The sequence below is a fragment of the Scatophagus argus genome, chromosome 10 (genome assembly GCF_020382885.2).
Source record: "Scatophagus argus isolate fScaArg1 chromosome 10, fScaArg1.pri, whole genome shotgun sequence".
In the NCBI taxonomy this organism is placed as follows: Eukaryota; Metazoa; Chordata; class Actinopteri; family Scatophagidae; genus Scatophagus; species Scatophagus argus.
Genome location: NC_058502.1, coordinates 12,748,668 through 12,764,500, shown reverse-complemented (window position 1 = coordinate 12,764,500; position 15,833 = coordinate 12,748,668). Strand labels below are relative to the sequence as shown.

Here is a 15,833-nt window from a genome sequence, read left to right as displayed (position 1 = left end):
TCTTTTCTATTTTTTTTATGCAATCAGCCATTAAGCGTTGGTAGTCAATACCTAATTTCATTAATTTTTCAAAAGTATTTGTTTTTACTACATATTTCTTTATACATCTCTGTCTTTGCAAAAAAAGACAGATGACTGTCTTAGGCTGTCTCAAACCATATTCAGTATGCAACATGCATTTCACAGTCTTTACAGGATGGATAGCTACATTATTTAGGAGTCAGTCTAATCTTAGAAAGCATGAATTAAGTCAAATTTGTCTCACCGTGTTGTACATGTATCAGTTTGTATCTTACATTGTTTCATACAAAAAAGGAGAATGACGCATATGAGCGTATGGTGGTCCCACAACTTTGATTATTCAACTAGGTCCATATACGTGTCATGGAAGATATTTCAGAACTTAGCACATCTTCCCTGTATTAAAATGGTACACAAACACATTTTAATATGCATTTTAATGTCCATTACAAGCCATGTGTAAACACATCTGTTGTTGTTTCTATATTAAAGTAATCTAAAGCTAATTTATAATTATAATAATAGCAATGTTATAAACCCTTATTTGTATGAGCCACATTAATCACAAAATAAATACACCTTGATTTTCCAGCACAAATGCCATAAGAAGAATGCCAATGCTGATGCAAAAAGAAGTCATGTAGAAATGTAAAAAAAAAAAAAAAATACAACAGCAGCACTACATTCATTAAATAAATCATTTTAACTTGTCTTTTGTTTATCATAAAATGTGTCTGTGATACTTTTCAACATAGAGTTCGAAGAAATGTTAATTGAAAAACCAACATGTAAAAAAGTCATTTTGTTGGTCCACACCTTCAGCGCTCCTTCTGCAAGTCTCTCAAACTCTGCTGCTGGGATCTTCATTCTGAAAGATCTTCCGTCATTTGATATTTTGATGAATACGGCAGGGAGCACTGTCACTTTTGTCCAAAATCTACCAGTTGTTCAGCTCAATGAGAACTGGTGTCCCTAAGGGCCACAGTATAGTCACATGTGTATAGTCACAGTATACTGTAATCAATAGTATTATTATATAGTAGATGCTTTATACAATTAGTGAAAAGCAACGAAATCGTGACACAGCAACAGTTTAAAATGGCACATTCTTTTGAAATTGTTTTTTTTCACATCAAGACAAAATTCATAAATACTTCAGAATAAGTTAAGCCAACATTGTACTGCACACTTCACTTTAAGCCACTTACCAAAATGCTGAACTCTAAATCATTGCTGTTGCACTGTCATTAGTTAGAACAAACATCAGAAGTTGGTCCTACACCTGTACAGTTTATGTGGCCATATCTTGCCACAGATGTCTCCTTTAGGTTGCAAGTCAAACAGAGTTGCTCCTGCAGTTGAGAGGCATAGAGGTGCGAGACACTTCCATGTGTACGGTCGACATGGGGAAACGCTCACACTCCTCTTCTAGTGGGCTGCAGCGGCAGTGCAGGAGCACCTCTCTCACCTCCTGCCGAAAGTTGGAGTTGAGGAAGCCGTAGATGATGGGGTTGATGCAGGTGGAGGACATGGCTAGCAGGTGGCAGAGGGAGAACAGCAGGTTGTGGTGGCAGATGGGCAAAGCCTCCTGGTTCCAGTCTGATACCACGTTGAAGATGGTGAGCGGCAGCCAGCAGAGGGCAAAGGCTGTTATGAGGGAGACCAGCATGATGTTGATTCGGCGGCTGTGGGTCACGCGCTGGCTCTCTGAGCTCCTTGTACGGTCTAGCATGTCTTTGCGGTGGCGAAGGCGCACAAAAACTCGAACATAACAGAGTAGGACCAGCAGCAGTGGACCGCAGTACTGGAACAGCAGGAGCCATGTAGTGTAAGCAAGCCTGTGCTGCTGGGATGGCCAGTGCTCCAGACAGGCCTCCATATGTGGAGAGGCCGGGATGTACGAAAAGAGTGTACGGTATGAATTTGTAAGCACAGATGAGTTTTTGTAAGTGTAGGAAACAGACTGAGGTGGAGATGCATTGAGATAAGCCTGAGGAGAGGCTTGGTGATGGAGTGGAGACTGTGGCAGGACTGGCATGACATTGGCATAGGGCTCATTTGTGAGGAGCTGAAAGGCCAAGAAAGGTGAGGAGGTGAAGCAGGCCAGAATCCAAATGAACACAAGTGCAATGTAAGCCTGACGAATGCTTGGTTTCCACCCAGAGGGGTTAATGATGAGCTGATGTCTTTCCAGGGCGATGAACACCAGAGACAGCACAGAGACGGTCACAGACACACACTGGATGAACGGCACCAGCCGACATAATAGTGACCCAAACACCCAGTGGTCCATTAGTGTGTATATGACTGTGAAGGGGAGGCAGAAGACACACACCAGAATGTCAGAGAATGACAGGTTGCAGATGAAAATGCCAGTGACATTGACTTTTTCTCTGCGACGGGTGATGATGCATATGAGGCCTACGTTCCCCAGCAACCCCAGCACCATTGTAATGCTGTACCACCCTATCAGACATACTGTGAGGACAGGAGGCATATGGCAAACTCCATCCTGCCCGAGAACAGCGAGGTCTGAGAGGAGTTGGGACTTATTCCCCGGCCACTCTTGCTCAGTCTCATGACTGGCCCTTCCCTCCTCCAGTGTCGGGAAAGGTGGAGAGGTGGAACTGTTGAAGGGCAGAGGCAGAGCTGTCATTAATGGAGAAGACTGGTTTGTGTTGCCACTCCAGGACATCTCACTAGGACCTCAGTTTCAACACCCTCAGCATCAGACTGTCCATTCCCAGCCCTCCGGACACATGCATCTGGGACAAAGAGAGAGCATACAGAGGGAGATGGGAACATTGCAACGGAATCATTCTTATAGGTCTTAGAGGATCTGATCATGTAGAAGTGATACTGTTGTTCTCAGAGAAGAGTGAAGAAAAATGGTTCCTGTGGCTGAGGAAGAATAAAGCCAAGGAGAGATGCTAGGTGTGAGGACTTTTTTCTATTTAAGTCACTGTGAGATTAGGTTCAAGAAATCACTGTCATTAAAACATGCCCTTGTGCTCTAATTTTAACCGTGCTACTGGCACGGCTCTTGTGTTGGCAGTGCCTGTTTGTCTGTCAGTTGATCAGTCCAACACGTTGGTGGCTGAAATATCTCAACAAAAGCTTCATGGATTGCCAAGAAATTTTGCAAAGACATTTACATTTCCCAAAGGATGAAACTTAATAGCTTTGGCAATCCTCTAAATTTTTCTCTAGTGCCACTACAAGGTCAACATTTGCGATTAAACAACTGCTGGATGGATTTCTGGTTTGAACATTCATGTCCCCCTCAGGATGATTTGTAATGACTTTGGTGATCCCTGACTTCTCCTTTAGTGCCATCATGAGGTAAAAATTTGCATTAAATTTCAGTTTGTCCAATAGTTCCCATCAGCCTCAGCTGCAATTTGTGTTTTCTGGTCATTGGCAAAGGCCAGAATGCTAACATGCTATGCTATAAGAAGGAGAACATGTTAAACATACATCAGCATGTTAGCATTGAAACTGTGAGTATGTAGGCTGACCTAAGTACAATCTCAAGAAAAAGAACAATGTTTGTTTACTTTCAGTTTGTCTAACTTTGCTTTGATTGCACGCAAAATACACTTAATATCATAAAAACATTACAATGAGGTAGATTACAAGCAAACAGACTTTTCAGGTGTGAACAGAGTCTAAAGGCACACTACGCAGGAGTTGTTGGTTGATGTTTGTAAATACACCAGGAAGCGATTCTGGAGAAAGAACGCTGGTTGTTGAGTCTCATTCACAGGTTGTCAAATCACTACCGAACCAAAATATTGGTATTTGGTATCTTCCTCCAGAATCACTGATGCCCAGAACCATCCTAAATGCAGCAAAATAATGAGAAAATACAAGCAGAGGGCAGGGCAAGCAGATAAAGACACTGCTGCACACTTCTAGAAGATCCTAAGTGTTGATTGAAAGGAATTATTTTTTTGGAAAATCCTGCATATTACACCTTTAAACAGTTTGTACTGATGGAGAAAGTGAATGCATCGTGCAACGCTGCAGTTGCACAGAGTAGTTTCAGTTCTTGGGGTCTTTCAGCCTTTTCCCTTAGACTTTATCTGTTTTAAGAACTCACATTTGTCAGTTCTCCTCCCTCAAATGAATCCTCCAGTCAGGTCTCAAGACTGAACATAATAGTTTAATGACAGTAAAATTACTAGGCATACGTTTGAGCAGAGACTTCTATTTTGTAAGTACACGATAAATGATGTAGTACGTCGGAGTGAAAGGGCATGACATTGTCACAATCCAAAAATGGATTTTAGCCCCCCCCCCCCCCCCCGCAAACCTCTGCAATGTGCTGTGAAAACCAGCATGGCAAAGAAAATGAGCCTGTCATTTTCCATTAACAACACACACACACTTAGCTATCAGTCACTTCACACCGCATCATGACTAACCTACTCTGTCAGTGTGTTGAGTGAGCTGCAGGCAGGGTGGCACAGCATTGATCATCCTTTGTTCACAGAGGAAAGTCAAGTGTAGTGTCACCAATGACCAGATGTAGCAAACAGCTGTAACAGAGTGGAGGAACCATAAACACCAGCAAGACAAAGAAAAATACCCCATTTAAATGGCAAATCTGAACCTGTCATGTTACAATGACGTGACACTGTAGCATGCACATCCAGCAAGCAGTCACTGTCATCCCTCTTCATAGCACAGGCTCTGCTGGATGAGGAACACTGTGACCCAGCCCACATTCACATTCCCCTTTTCTGCCTTAGTGAAGTGTCCTCACCTCTGTGAGAATATTGTGCTCAGACAAGGAAGATTAGAGAATGGCCGAATGTCATTTTCCTTTCACCACCTTGAGTCTCTGCTGAGTGAGTCGCTGTACTGTGCAACAACTGATTTTCATTTAGATACCTTTCAACCTGCACTTTCATCAATGTTTGCCTCACATGTGTTCTGTAGCATAGCTTTAGATAAAACGTTTTGTCTTTATCTGTCTTTGTCTTTGTCTTTATCTGACAAAGAATATCAGCAATGCCATGCCATATTATCATAATAATATGGCATCACATGATGATGCCATATTATTATGATAATACACACAATTACATTTCATAGGTTACAAGGTTATTTACGATTCATCATAAAATATGTTTTTATGTTTAGGGACTTGACTGGAAGGCAGGATTTTTAATTCCATTTGGCTGACACATATTTATTCATGTCAAATGTGAGTATCTAAAAAGGTGCTCCCTCTTATTATGTCTTTGTAAATTAATCTTTTTAACATTTTTTACAGATTTACACCAGAAAACCAATGAATATCATTCCACTTACTGGTATATGTTGAATTCATTCTCCATTGTTGTAAATTCACACAAAACACAGCCAAACAGTATATCCATACATATGCTCAGTCAGTGGCAACATTCAGGGACAATTTTCTTCTCCTCTGACTCCTGTGGAGGAGCAGGATAACAGGCAGCAGGCGCTGTGGAGTGCTCAACCCGAGATGATGATCCAAGCCTCATTATTCTCTGCTGGAGGTGTCAAGGTTTGTGGCTGGTACCTCCCAAGACATTATCACTACAAACACCTCCACGAAATGGGTTCTCTCAATGTTTACACATAGTATATGGAACATTATTGCAAATTCGCAACATGTTTTTCCCCCTGATCTTCTGTTCTTAATCCCAGTTTTCCTGCTGAAATTGGAGGCATATTCCCAGGCTTGTTGCTATTGTAAGAATGCATCATTCAAAAACATTTACAATGAAAGACACCTGCAAACATGTGAAGCTACAAGCTGACTGTAAAAGACAACAACAACACAACATACATTTTAGAACTGACACTAAAGATCAGTATAGTATATAATAGATCATTAGTGTGTGAGGGGAAAAAATGAAGCACTCACGTGGTGGTTCGGATGAGAGTCTGTGCGATGCTGAAGTGCCAGAGAAAACGACGCTCTGAGCAGGTGTGAGTCCACACAGAGATGGGAATTGGAGAGGGAGCAGAACATCACAACAAGCAGTTCTTGCTGTTCATAGCTTTTCAGTTTCTGACAGAGACAGCCCCAGTATTATTAGGCTGTTTGAGCCCTTCAGGTGCCAAAGACTCTCTGAGCACTGAGCTCTGCTGTCACACAGTGGTGGATTTATTCAGTTACAGCCTGAAAATGACACCCGCTGTTAAGTTACAAAGACACAGCAGGCAAGAAGAAACAAAGTCCGGTCCGGTTTTTATTGTCAGAGGAATTTAAAATGACAAAGAAAGGCAAAGAGGAGGGTTGATTAGTCTTTGTTTATTGGTAATTTACTGCATGTCCACACACCATATAGCTGAAAAAACATGAAACAAATAACATTTCTATTGTTATTTTGGACTTGAGTTGTCCACTGTTGTGTAGATGTCACTTTGTAGAGAAGTCAGATGGGGCTACACTCTTTTGTCTTGTCTGACTTCAGGACCACTTTGGCAGAGCAGGCCTGCTTATTCACAACCAGCTCACACTCCTCAGGAATGTCCACTGTGTCTGCGTCTGGGATCCTGACGGACAAAAAGAAAGCATATTACTCCAAGATGATAGGACCGATGTGTCCATTTGGTGAAACACAGAACATACAATTTAGATTCTACATTATTTCTCTTTTTAAACAAGTTTGAAGCCCTCTGGTTAATCCACTAATGTTTGTAACATTGGGGTTGGAGATTATAATTCCAGTTTGTAGTCACAGTGTTGAAATAACAGGATCAGTTCATCATGTGTTCTTCAATCCACAACAATCTGGGAACACATACATTATAGTCCTTAAAATCTAGCCCAGCTGTAACAGAGATACTTTAAATTATGTATATACATTCAGTTTATGCTTTAAGCAAAATCAGCTGTGTATAAAAATCAAAACCTATGTAGCACCACAGCACGCCACTCACGCATGAGCATTTAACCCTTTCTCCACAGTTCAGACGTTTGTCTCAGCTGCTACTGTGTGTCAGGTGTTCAATTAATTGTCATACTGCTGCTAAGGGACATGCTTAAATAAATTGAAACAGGGTTTTACCCACCATTAGAGAGGATTGTTTTTTAAAAAATAAAAGATGTAATAAGTCAAAGCATGAAAATCTTACTTGCTACAGCAGCTCAAGCCCTCCGTCGTACAAGAGCACTCCATGCAGTCTCTTACCCATTCAGAGCCAAAATCATGCTGCTTTCCGTCTCTATCCACACACCCTATGTAAAGAAATAAAATCACAGGAGCTGTTGACCCTTTTGTGAGGTTCTGGTAGATTTGTGGCAGTGATTAATCATGTGTTTTCATGTGTGCATAGGTGTGGTTTTGATAAATCTTGACAGGTGTTAAGTAAACACAAGCCAGCTGAATGAGGAATTTTTACTGGAATGCAGTTGAAGAAGGAATAAATGCAAATTTGTCCAAATTCTATCAAACGTAGCACAAGAAAGATCCACTCCACTGGATTTGCTACTGCACTGCTTTTATAATCATATCGAGTCACCTTTTGGAGGGTTTTTTAAATCTTTATTCACTAACTCTTGGAAGAAGCAGTCAGACTGACAGAGGGCAACCAGTCCCATCAGACAAACAAACACGTGAAGAGGAGCCTGGAAGAGTAAACAAGAGACATCTGTAAACAAGGTGAAAACTCTCTAGTTTCCACAATACATTTATGCACTTCTTCTAAACCAAGTTAATCCAAAACATCCTTCTAAGATTTCTGAAATGCTTTAAGGAAATGTGTAGGTTTCAACCATGTCTTTGCTGCCCCTTTGAATGTAATTTTTGGTAAGTCGTCATCATCACAGATCCAGTATTATACAAAACAGCCTTTTTCTTCTATTCTCTCTTTTTATCATTCTGTGTATGAAACCATGATTTTTTTAAGGCAGGCATGATTAGTCATTTGGTCAACTTGAAATTATTTGCATCTTATCTGCAATATTTATTTTAATCATCATGTAAGCAAGTAATCACCATTGACATTATTTACTAATGAACCACTTCTATGTTATTGGTTTTACTTTATTTATCTTCATACTACCAACCAAACAAACTACTATGAATAATAATAATAATGATTAAACAGAAACAATGTGCAGTTAACCTAAAATTGTATCTTGCAAAAATCTGAACTAAATAGTAGATCTAATCTGCGCAGTAGCCAAATTATAAAGTACACTCTGACAGCAGTCTTAAAAGTTGAATATGCTTGCTTATATCTAATTCTATATTTCATTTATTTATCTATTTTTTTAAAAAAGCTCAACCATAATTCAAGAGCTTAGTCAACAAAAACCAAGTCAGTTTCTTTATCCCTGAGCTCTATTATGTTCATAGCTTTTCTAATTTAAGGTGTAAAATACATACCATCCTCAGATGTGAGCTGGTCAACAGAAAACTGATGTGTGTGAGAACTCTTGAATGGAGCCTTTATATTAAGGTGCGCATACCTGCAAATCTTTATTGATAATATTGAATAGTGGTGTGATTATTAAGAGATGTTTGTTTTAAGGTGGGGAAGAGCAGCAGATATGCAGGTTAAGTCGGTATCACATATTAAAGGCACGCCTCACTGAATCATGACATTTTTGTGTTCGTGATAAATCCTCTATGGTCTTCACACTCGGTGACACAAGAAAGCAGGATTTCTAATATTTATCCACCACACTCAACCAATGCAAAAAAAAAAAAAACACTTTAATGAAAAAGCAACCCAGGAAACTGTTGGTCTGAAATACAAAAACTGTTTTCCTATCTGTAAACTGAGCCAAAAGGCAGAGATGGATTACTTGCATTGCAAATAGAACCACAAACTGTAAACAATTATTAAAAATCATATAGTTTGGATCGACCACCACATAGTAAACAATGTAATTTTGAAACTTTGTAATCTGGCTGTTTGACAACAGCTGTTAAAAACAAAAGTTAGTCTTTGTGCTTTAACACATTAACAAAAATGTGGACAATAAAGTTTCAACAAAATTTTCTATAAACATATTACATAATTAACAATCTGTAAAAAAAATATATAAAATCATACCACTGGATGAAATTAGAAAAATAATCACACTACATGTTGACTGGTAACATTTAACAACAATAAATGTTCAGGTATTTGGTTGAGCTTAACAGTCCCAGTGGTGAAACTATCAACTAGTTCACTTTGTAAAGTGCGAATGGAAAAAGAAACAAAGATGTGATGAACGCAGAGCTCTTTCAGGTGAGAACAGGAAGTGTTTTTCTTGTTACACATCAAAAGAAATGATTGCTCCTCTGGTAGTAGTTACAAAGCAGGTGTCAAATCATGTGAACTGTCAGAAAAAAGGATCCCCTAAAAAGTGACGTGTACACTACATTAAATTCTAACAACACAAACCATTAATCAACCACAAACATCTAAAATGTAGGACATGAATGGGGAAAGTGATCATTAAAAGGAAAATAAAAAAAAAATCATGTGCAGCTTTAAGGCCCCATAATAAACCATTTTTGGGTTTACTTGGCTGTGAACAAATAAATTGTTGAACAGCATGGAAAATATACTTATTCACTATGTTGCTAAGAGGTAGATGAGAAGATTGAAACCACACTCATGATTGTATGCTAAATATGATTTGATTACCAGCAGTTAGTTAGCATAGCTTAGCATAAACACTGGCAACAGGAGGACAAGCCAGCTTAGCTCTGAAGGTTAAAAATAATCTGCCTACCAACACCTCTAAAGCTTGTATGGGACTATTTCTAGCCTGGGCTTGGCAAGACTTCCTACCATCTTGGCATTTTTACACTCTTACCAAGTGAGCTTTAGAGGTGCTAGTGGCAAAGCTGGACTTTAAATCTTCAAACAGGACCAGGCTAGCTGTTGCCAGTCTTTATGCTAAGCTAAGCTATCCAGCTGCTGGCTTTAGCTTCATATTTGAAGAGACAGAGATGAGACTGGTATCAATCTTCTCATCTTTCTTTTGGATACTTCCCACAATGTCAAACTATTCCTTTAAACGCAAGATCAACAGACAACATGAAGACAGTCTGGGGAAAGATCTGTCACATAGTAAACTCATAGCAATCAAAGATAAGAGACAGCATCTCAAGTTTCTTATTCAGGCTTTAATATTACAGTCTATGCACTTAGCATCTGCTGAGGTTTCTACTATCCAATCAGAGTTTTCATGAAGGCAGGTTTGTTGAAGGGCCAGTGATACTGGTTGGGGACAGGTCCGTTCACATTGCACTCAAAGAAGGAGAACATGGGGAACCAAATGCGTGCCCTCCGGCTCTGCTGGTAGGCACGGGTGTTGGCTAAAGTGTGATAGTAGAGGAAGAGACGGGTGGTGATGTAGAAGGCGATGAACACGTCGATGGAGTAGTGCTCGTGAGCCGCCAGGATGAAGAAAATACCAAAGAGGTTTAAAACCCAGGAGATGGTGTGAATCAGATTCCAGGTTCGTGGAGTGTCTGCAATTAAAAGGAATGATTAAATCATCTGTCATACTATCAACAAATACTATAAGAAAACAAAACCGACAGTGAATTTTTCCTACTAAAGAGTTTTACTTGTGTAGCCGAAGTTGAATCTAGCATAAAAATGGAAGATGAACACCAGCACTTTAATTCATGTTGAATCAATCCCATCTGCATCCTCCTGCTGTTAAAAAACTGATTTATATAGCAAATGTGTGTTACAGTCCACAGCTGAAAGTAGCCCCTACAAAAACACTATTTATACCTGTTTGAGTAGTGTTACCAAAGTCTGATGCAGTTTACATCTCTGTCCCATGGTGCTTCATTGTTGTCTAAAAACCCTTAAAAACACAACAGTGAGCCACACTGTTGCAGTCTAACACACACAGTCATGCTGCTGCAAATACTCTTTAGTACACCAAACATGTGTTGATCCACAGCTGAAAATCGTCTGCAACCAAAGCACTATTTACCCCGGTAATGTATTGAACCTTTTCGAGCATACCGTCGGTTTCGATCTTTTTCGAAGAAAAACAAAGAATAATGTCAGTGTTTTCCTCACACACTCACACTCACACACACACACACACACACAGTACAGTCACAAATTTTCTAGCTGACAAAAGTTAACACTCACATTCGGTCACAAAAAAGTTGAGCATTGTGATGACAACAGTGTGTCCACTGAACATGTAATCTCCACATGTTTGGACACCTGTCAGAGTCATCCCAAATCCACTCCAGATCGCCAGCGCCCTCTGTATCTTTCCCAAGGTATCACCATACGTCTGGGGAACAAAAGACAGCAGCCATCAGTCATGCTGTGAATCACAGCAGCAGCTGTTTATCAGTTATCACAGTGGGAATGCTAAGTCAAGAATAAACTATAGCACTGCCAATGAAAACAGCAAGAAGAATTACTGCCTACGTCAGACCTGAAAATGGCAAACCATATCTAATCTGTATATAGTCTCGTGTGCATCCCACCTTGCTGGCACATTTGAGGTGTTGCCCAGGCACAGAGAGCGAGGTGACAAACATGGTGCAACAACGAAGCAAAAATACAGTTCCCATCAAGGAACACAGCCGTCTGAAGAGGATGGACCTGAAATAGAGACATTCACCACTGATTCCTTGCCCTATTACTTCATAATGTACATGCATAAAGACAAAGAAATATTATAACACAGTGTATCAATGATGGCTGTAACAGTGGACTACCTGTGTTTGTGAAGAAGCAGGATCAACAGAAACATGTAACAAAGGATGATCCCACAGGCTTCAGCCATTGCAAAAGCCCAAGGGATTCTGGGAACACTGCCAGAGTACAGAAACATGTGTATCAGTGTATAGATTAGATAGGAGTGTATGTTTACATGAACTATGGAGTCTGGGTAGTTGCACAACATGCACTTATACCTGTCCAGAAATATGTCAGGCAGTGGTGGGTATGTCCTCATGTCTGGGACACGTTCGTGCACGATGACCATTACAAAAGATGTGAATCCAAACACAAAAAACACATATAAGGCACTGATGACCGTCTTCCACACTTCTGGGTCCAGTCTACCAGCCAGGTGCTGCCTACACCTCCCGTTGGAGTGTGTGTGACACAGGCCCGCTCTGAAACCATATCCAGACCTATCACTGCTCCTCAGCCGCAGCTCAGTCCCGTTACAGCAGCGCTCACCTCCGTTATATCTCCCATCGGCTCTGTCACGGCTCCACTTGACCCCCGCGGTGCCCAGCAAGTGCCCAGCGGCAGGAAGACTGTCTGTAGGCTGGAGACCCAGCTCGTCCAGCTGGCCCTGGTTCTGTCTCTGGAGTCGGCGGAGGGCTATGGTCAGCCTCTTGATGTCTCCGAGCACAGTGAGGCCCAGCGGAGGTCCGCGCAGGTCGTCCTCAGTCAGAGCCAGCAGGCTGAGGCCGTCCAGACGGTGCTGGGTGCACAGTAATTCCACATACTGTCCAAAACCTTCTTCCTGCAGCCACTGGGCCACCTGCTTACAGCTCCAGGCACTCACACTGTCCTCTGACGGCGCCATGCCACTGCAGATGCAGACATGCACAGTGTTATATCAGGCAGGGCTTACTAATTAACTTCTGATAACTGAGTATCACTCCTCACTCCCCTGTGTTTTCACCTCTTGATTTCATTCACTGTCTTTGTTGTTCTCAGTCTTATTGTTTGCCACTGAGCTAAGGCTGTGACTTCTAAGTATTTTAATTATTGATTAATCTGAAGTCTGAAACCCAAAGATAAAAATCTGATCTAATTCAGAGTAAAACAGAAACCCTCACACTGAAAGAGCAGGAACAACCACATTTTGCTTGAAAAGGGAATCCACAATTGATGCATTATCAGGATAGTTATCATTTTCTGTCAGTCAGATAACAGATTAATTATTCCAGCTCTTAGATTAAATGCTTGGTATTTGTTCTGTAAGCAGCTCACTCACTTAGAGCTGATCTGTCTGGAAAACAGACACACACACCACCAAACATACTCTGACACCAAATATCAACAAAACATTTATTTCTTCAACAGGCTGCAATTAATGATTATTTTCATTAATGACTGTCTTGTCAATTATTTTCCAAACAAAGGACTGATAATAATTTGGTCTACAAACAGACAAAAACGAGAAAACTGTCCATTGCTGTCTCCTATGATTTAACTCGATCTCTTCATCCAACAGTCTAAAACTTAAAAAAGCACAATATTAAAGTTGAAATGATAAGTCAGTTTTTCCAATTAGTCAAAGTGCAAATTCATCTGCAACTGTTTTGATAATCAGTCAGTTTTTGTAATGCATTTTCGAGCAAAATATTTCATTCCACCTTCTCAAATGTGAGAATTTTCTTTCACGTCAAGGCAAACTAAATACGGTTTGGTTCAGGACTGTTGAGTGGGCAAAATATGTGCAAGTTGAAGACATCCCTTTGGGCACTGACGGGTATTTTTCACAGTTTCTGAACTAAATGACTGATCATTGATACATTCCTAAATGATAAAATACTGAAAAGCTGAAAATACTCACAAAGATGAACTTTTGTATGATAAAATGGCAGAATAATAAATGATCAAAAATGAATGCTCACTGTTTATACTAAAACATGCTCTCTAAAACAGACAAGTGAGTGTAGAGGTAATCTGCTGGCTGTTTGTGCTCTTATTCACTGTGACCCAGCACTACATACTGCAGGCTACTTAGTGCTGTTACATCATCTCAGTGCAGGTCTGTTAGTGTACAGAAGAAAGGTGGTTTACAGTGTAAGTATACATTGACACCATGCACAGATCCACATGACGGTGTCATTTCAAAATTAAAAACAGTGAGTCAGTGACCATCCAGAGTTTACACAAAACAAGGGGAATAACTTCCTCTCCGACAGTCAGACTCGGGTACTGATGAAACACTGCTCTGTGTTCTTCTGGTTATTATACTTTGCCCCTGTGATAAGCTGACCACAGTGCTGCTCGCTCGGTACTCATTGCTGCTCCAAAGGTCTGCAAGGCTCAACCAACATCGACTACTGTTGATAACTGCTGCATGTGAGCGATACGTGCTGATTGGACAGCAGCAACAGACTTTAAATTGTCCAAGTAAGCAGCTCAAGTCATACATGAGATAGCATTGAGGTTTTATCGCTATGATGAGATATTAATACATGCTCATAAGCAGATCTACTCTGTGATCTGAGAACTACTTCAATTTTAGAGGTGCAACAGTATTTGCTGAATTAATTAATTATCTGTTTGGTCTATAAAATCCAAGCTGATGGCTTTAAAATTTTTTTCCATACCAAAGTCCAAAACCCAAAAATATTTAAATTACTGTAATATAAAACAGCCAATCCCAACTACATCTGAAATGATTAGTGGATCACTTGATCAGTAGATGAACAAAAAATTTATTGGCAACCGTATGAACACTGATTAAACTCTTTTCGTAGTCTTATATTATAATGAACTGGACATCTTTTGATTTCGGTCTGTTGGTCAGACAAAACCAAAAAAATCTGAAGATATCACATTGGAAGACGAGAAAAAGGAGAAATAAAAAAAAATCAACAGATTAATTGAGTATCAAAACAATAATCAGGTTAAGTCCTAATCCTCACATCTGAGGAGCTGGAACCGTCAAATGTTCACCAATGTCACTTGAAAAACCAACAATTTTCTACTAATCAATTACCTGTTTAGGATCAGTTCAAATGATTGTGATATGAGCTCAAAAACATCAGCAGAAATTTTAATGTTATCATACAGATTAAACATCATCAGACTTATGTGGAACACTTTAAATGAGTGTATCCGAGTGAAATGATCATTGAAATGTCCTATATTACTACACATCTTTAACAGTCACTCCCAATATTACATCACATTACTGCGTGTTTCAAAAGTGGCAGGAAACTTTACATTTTGTCAATAAGCTTAGGCTGGTTATGAAAGTTCCCAAAGATGATCGCACTAAATAAAGTTTGCTGTTTACCATCCATAATGCAAATCATATGAGACCTGGCTGCCAGCGAGGGACTCACACAGAACAGCAACAACTTATCAGCTGATCAGTGTTAAATATTTAGATATGTCTGAAGCCTCACCTGGGAAGCTGCTGCTCCATTCCCCTCACAGAGAAATAAGTTATTTTTAACAAGCCTCTAGATTTACTGGCAGCCTCCTGTAGCTTCTCTCCCTGAGGCTTGGGGATTCATAAGCGCCATGTCAGCTTGTTTGGCTGGCTTACATTGAGTCACAGTGAGCAGCGACACACAGCTTCAGTGTGTGTGTGTGTGTGTGTGTGTGTGAGGCAGAGAGAGACACAATTTGAGCACAAAGAGTTCATAGTCTGTTCACCACAGGGTCACAATGCAATGGCACATAGCCGCATTTCAGCATGAGATCAACTCTGAGAAGTTAAATCGCATGTTTATGCCCATGTGGAAAAGTTGAAACCTAAATTTCCTCACATAAACAGAAAACTAGACGGGCGCATGTTCAAGGGAGAACAGACAAACCCACAAAAAGTACACTGAATTGTTTCAAACTTACTATAAAAGACCAAATTAAACAGCAGTTGCCTCTCTTACCAAAAGTCCTCTGTCACTGAGCTGTCACAGGGTGTGGATGAGCTGTCTGTGCACGTCTCAACTCGCTGGACTTTCTTATGACCAACATGCTGCTGACAACCAGGCAACCCCAAACAGGAAGACACAGAAGTGAACAACACCAGTAAAGAAGAGCTGCTTGCCTGCTGCAGGGCTGCTACTTAAGGCACACTGACATCTGCTGGCCTCATCTGGGAAAAACTGGAACCTGCGAACATGTTACACCCCTTT

General features: G+C 40.4%; 3 protein-coding genes across 4 annotated transcripts; all 3 read right to left on the bottom strand.

Annotated features, from left to right (window-relative positions):
- Positions 1-1,357: 1,357 nt before the first annotated feature.
- Positions 1,358-2,821, bottom strand: npy4r (neuropeptide Y receptor Y4). The gene has a single exon (XM_046402472.1). It carries the CDS (start codon positions 2,714-2,716, stop codon positions 1,358-1,360), a length of 1,359 nt encoding a protein of 452 aa, XP_046258428.1. The 5' UTR covers positions 2,717-2,821.
- Positions 2,822-6,303: 3,482 nt separating this feature from the next.
- On the bottom strand, positions 6,304-8,009 carry si:ch73-288o11.4 (beta-microseminoprotein). The gene is made up of 4 exons (XM_046402540.1): positions 8,001-8,009; positions 7,525-7,675; positions 7,138-7,240; positions 6,304-6,555 (listed from the first exon to the last, which is right to left on the bottom strand). Exons 1-4 carry the CDS (start codon positions 8,007-8,009, stop codon positions 6,435-6,437), a joined length of 384 nt encoding a protein of 127 aa, XP_046258496.1. The 3' UTR covers positions 6,304-6,434.
- A 2,104-nt stretch (positions 8,010-10,113) lies between these two features.
- Positions 10,114-15,738, bottom strand: LOC124066247 (sphingomyelin synthase-related protein 1-like). Of its 2 annotated transcripts, none has more exons than XM_046402507.1 (6): positions 15,585-15,738; positions 11,907-12,536; positions 11,709-11,804; positions 11,475-11,592; positions 11,125-11,275; positions 10,114-10,481 (listed from the first exon to the last, which is right to left on the bottom strand). In XM_046402507.1, exons 2-6 carry the CDS (start codon positions 12,530-12,532, stop codon positions 10,177-10,179), a joined length of 1,296 nt encoding a protein of 431 aa, XP_046258463.1. In that variant the 5' UTR covers positions 12,533-12,536; positions 15,585-15,738; the 3' UTR covers positions 10,114-10,176. The 2 variants fall into 2 exon arrangements, with proteins under 2 accessions (XP_046258463.1, XP_046258461.1); XM_046402505.1 differs by lacking the exon at positions 15,585-15,738 and adding an exon at positions 15,099-15,564.
- Between the last annotated feature and the right edge of the window lie 95 nt (positions 15,739-15,833).

Bases quoted from the DNA above. Each gene is read 5' to 3' on its own strand.
- LOC124066247 (XM_046402505.1), bottom strand. From the start codon at position 15,118: ATGGAGCAGCAGCTTCCCAG. The intron at 11,276-11,474 runs GTGGGATGCACA...TTTGTTCCCCAG, and splicing joins ACCTCAAATGTGCCAGCAAG to ACGTATGGTGATACCTTGGG. The intron at 10,482-11,124 runs GTGAGTGTTAAC...TTTTAATTGCAG, and splicing joins CAACTTTTTTGTGACCGAAT to ACACTCCACGAACCTGGAAT.
- npy4r (XM_046402472.1), bottom strand. From the start codon at position 2,716: ATGTCCTGGAGTGGCAACACAAACCAGTCTTCTCCATTAATGACAGCT.
- si:ch73-288o11.4 (XM_046402540.1), bottom strand. The intron at 7,241-7,524 runs GTGACTCGATAT...TTCTTTACATAG, and splicing joins TTTAAAAAACCCTCCAAAAG to GGTGTGTGGATAGAGACGGA. The intron at 6,556-7,137 runs GTAAGATTTTCA...TTTGTCCGTCAG, and splicing joins GGCTTGAGCTGCTGTAGCAA to GATCCCAGACGCAGACACAG.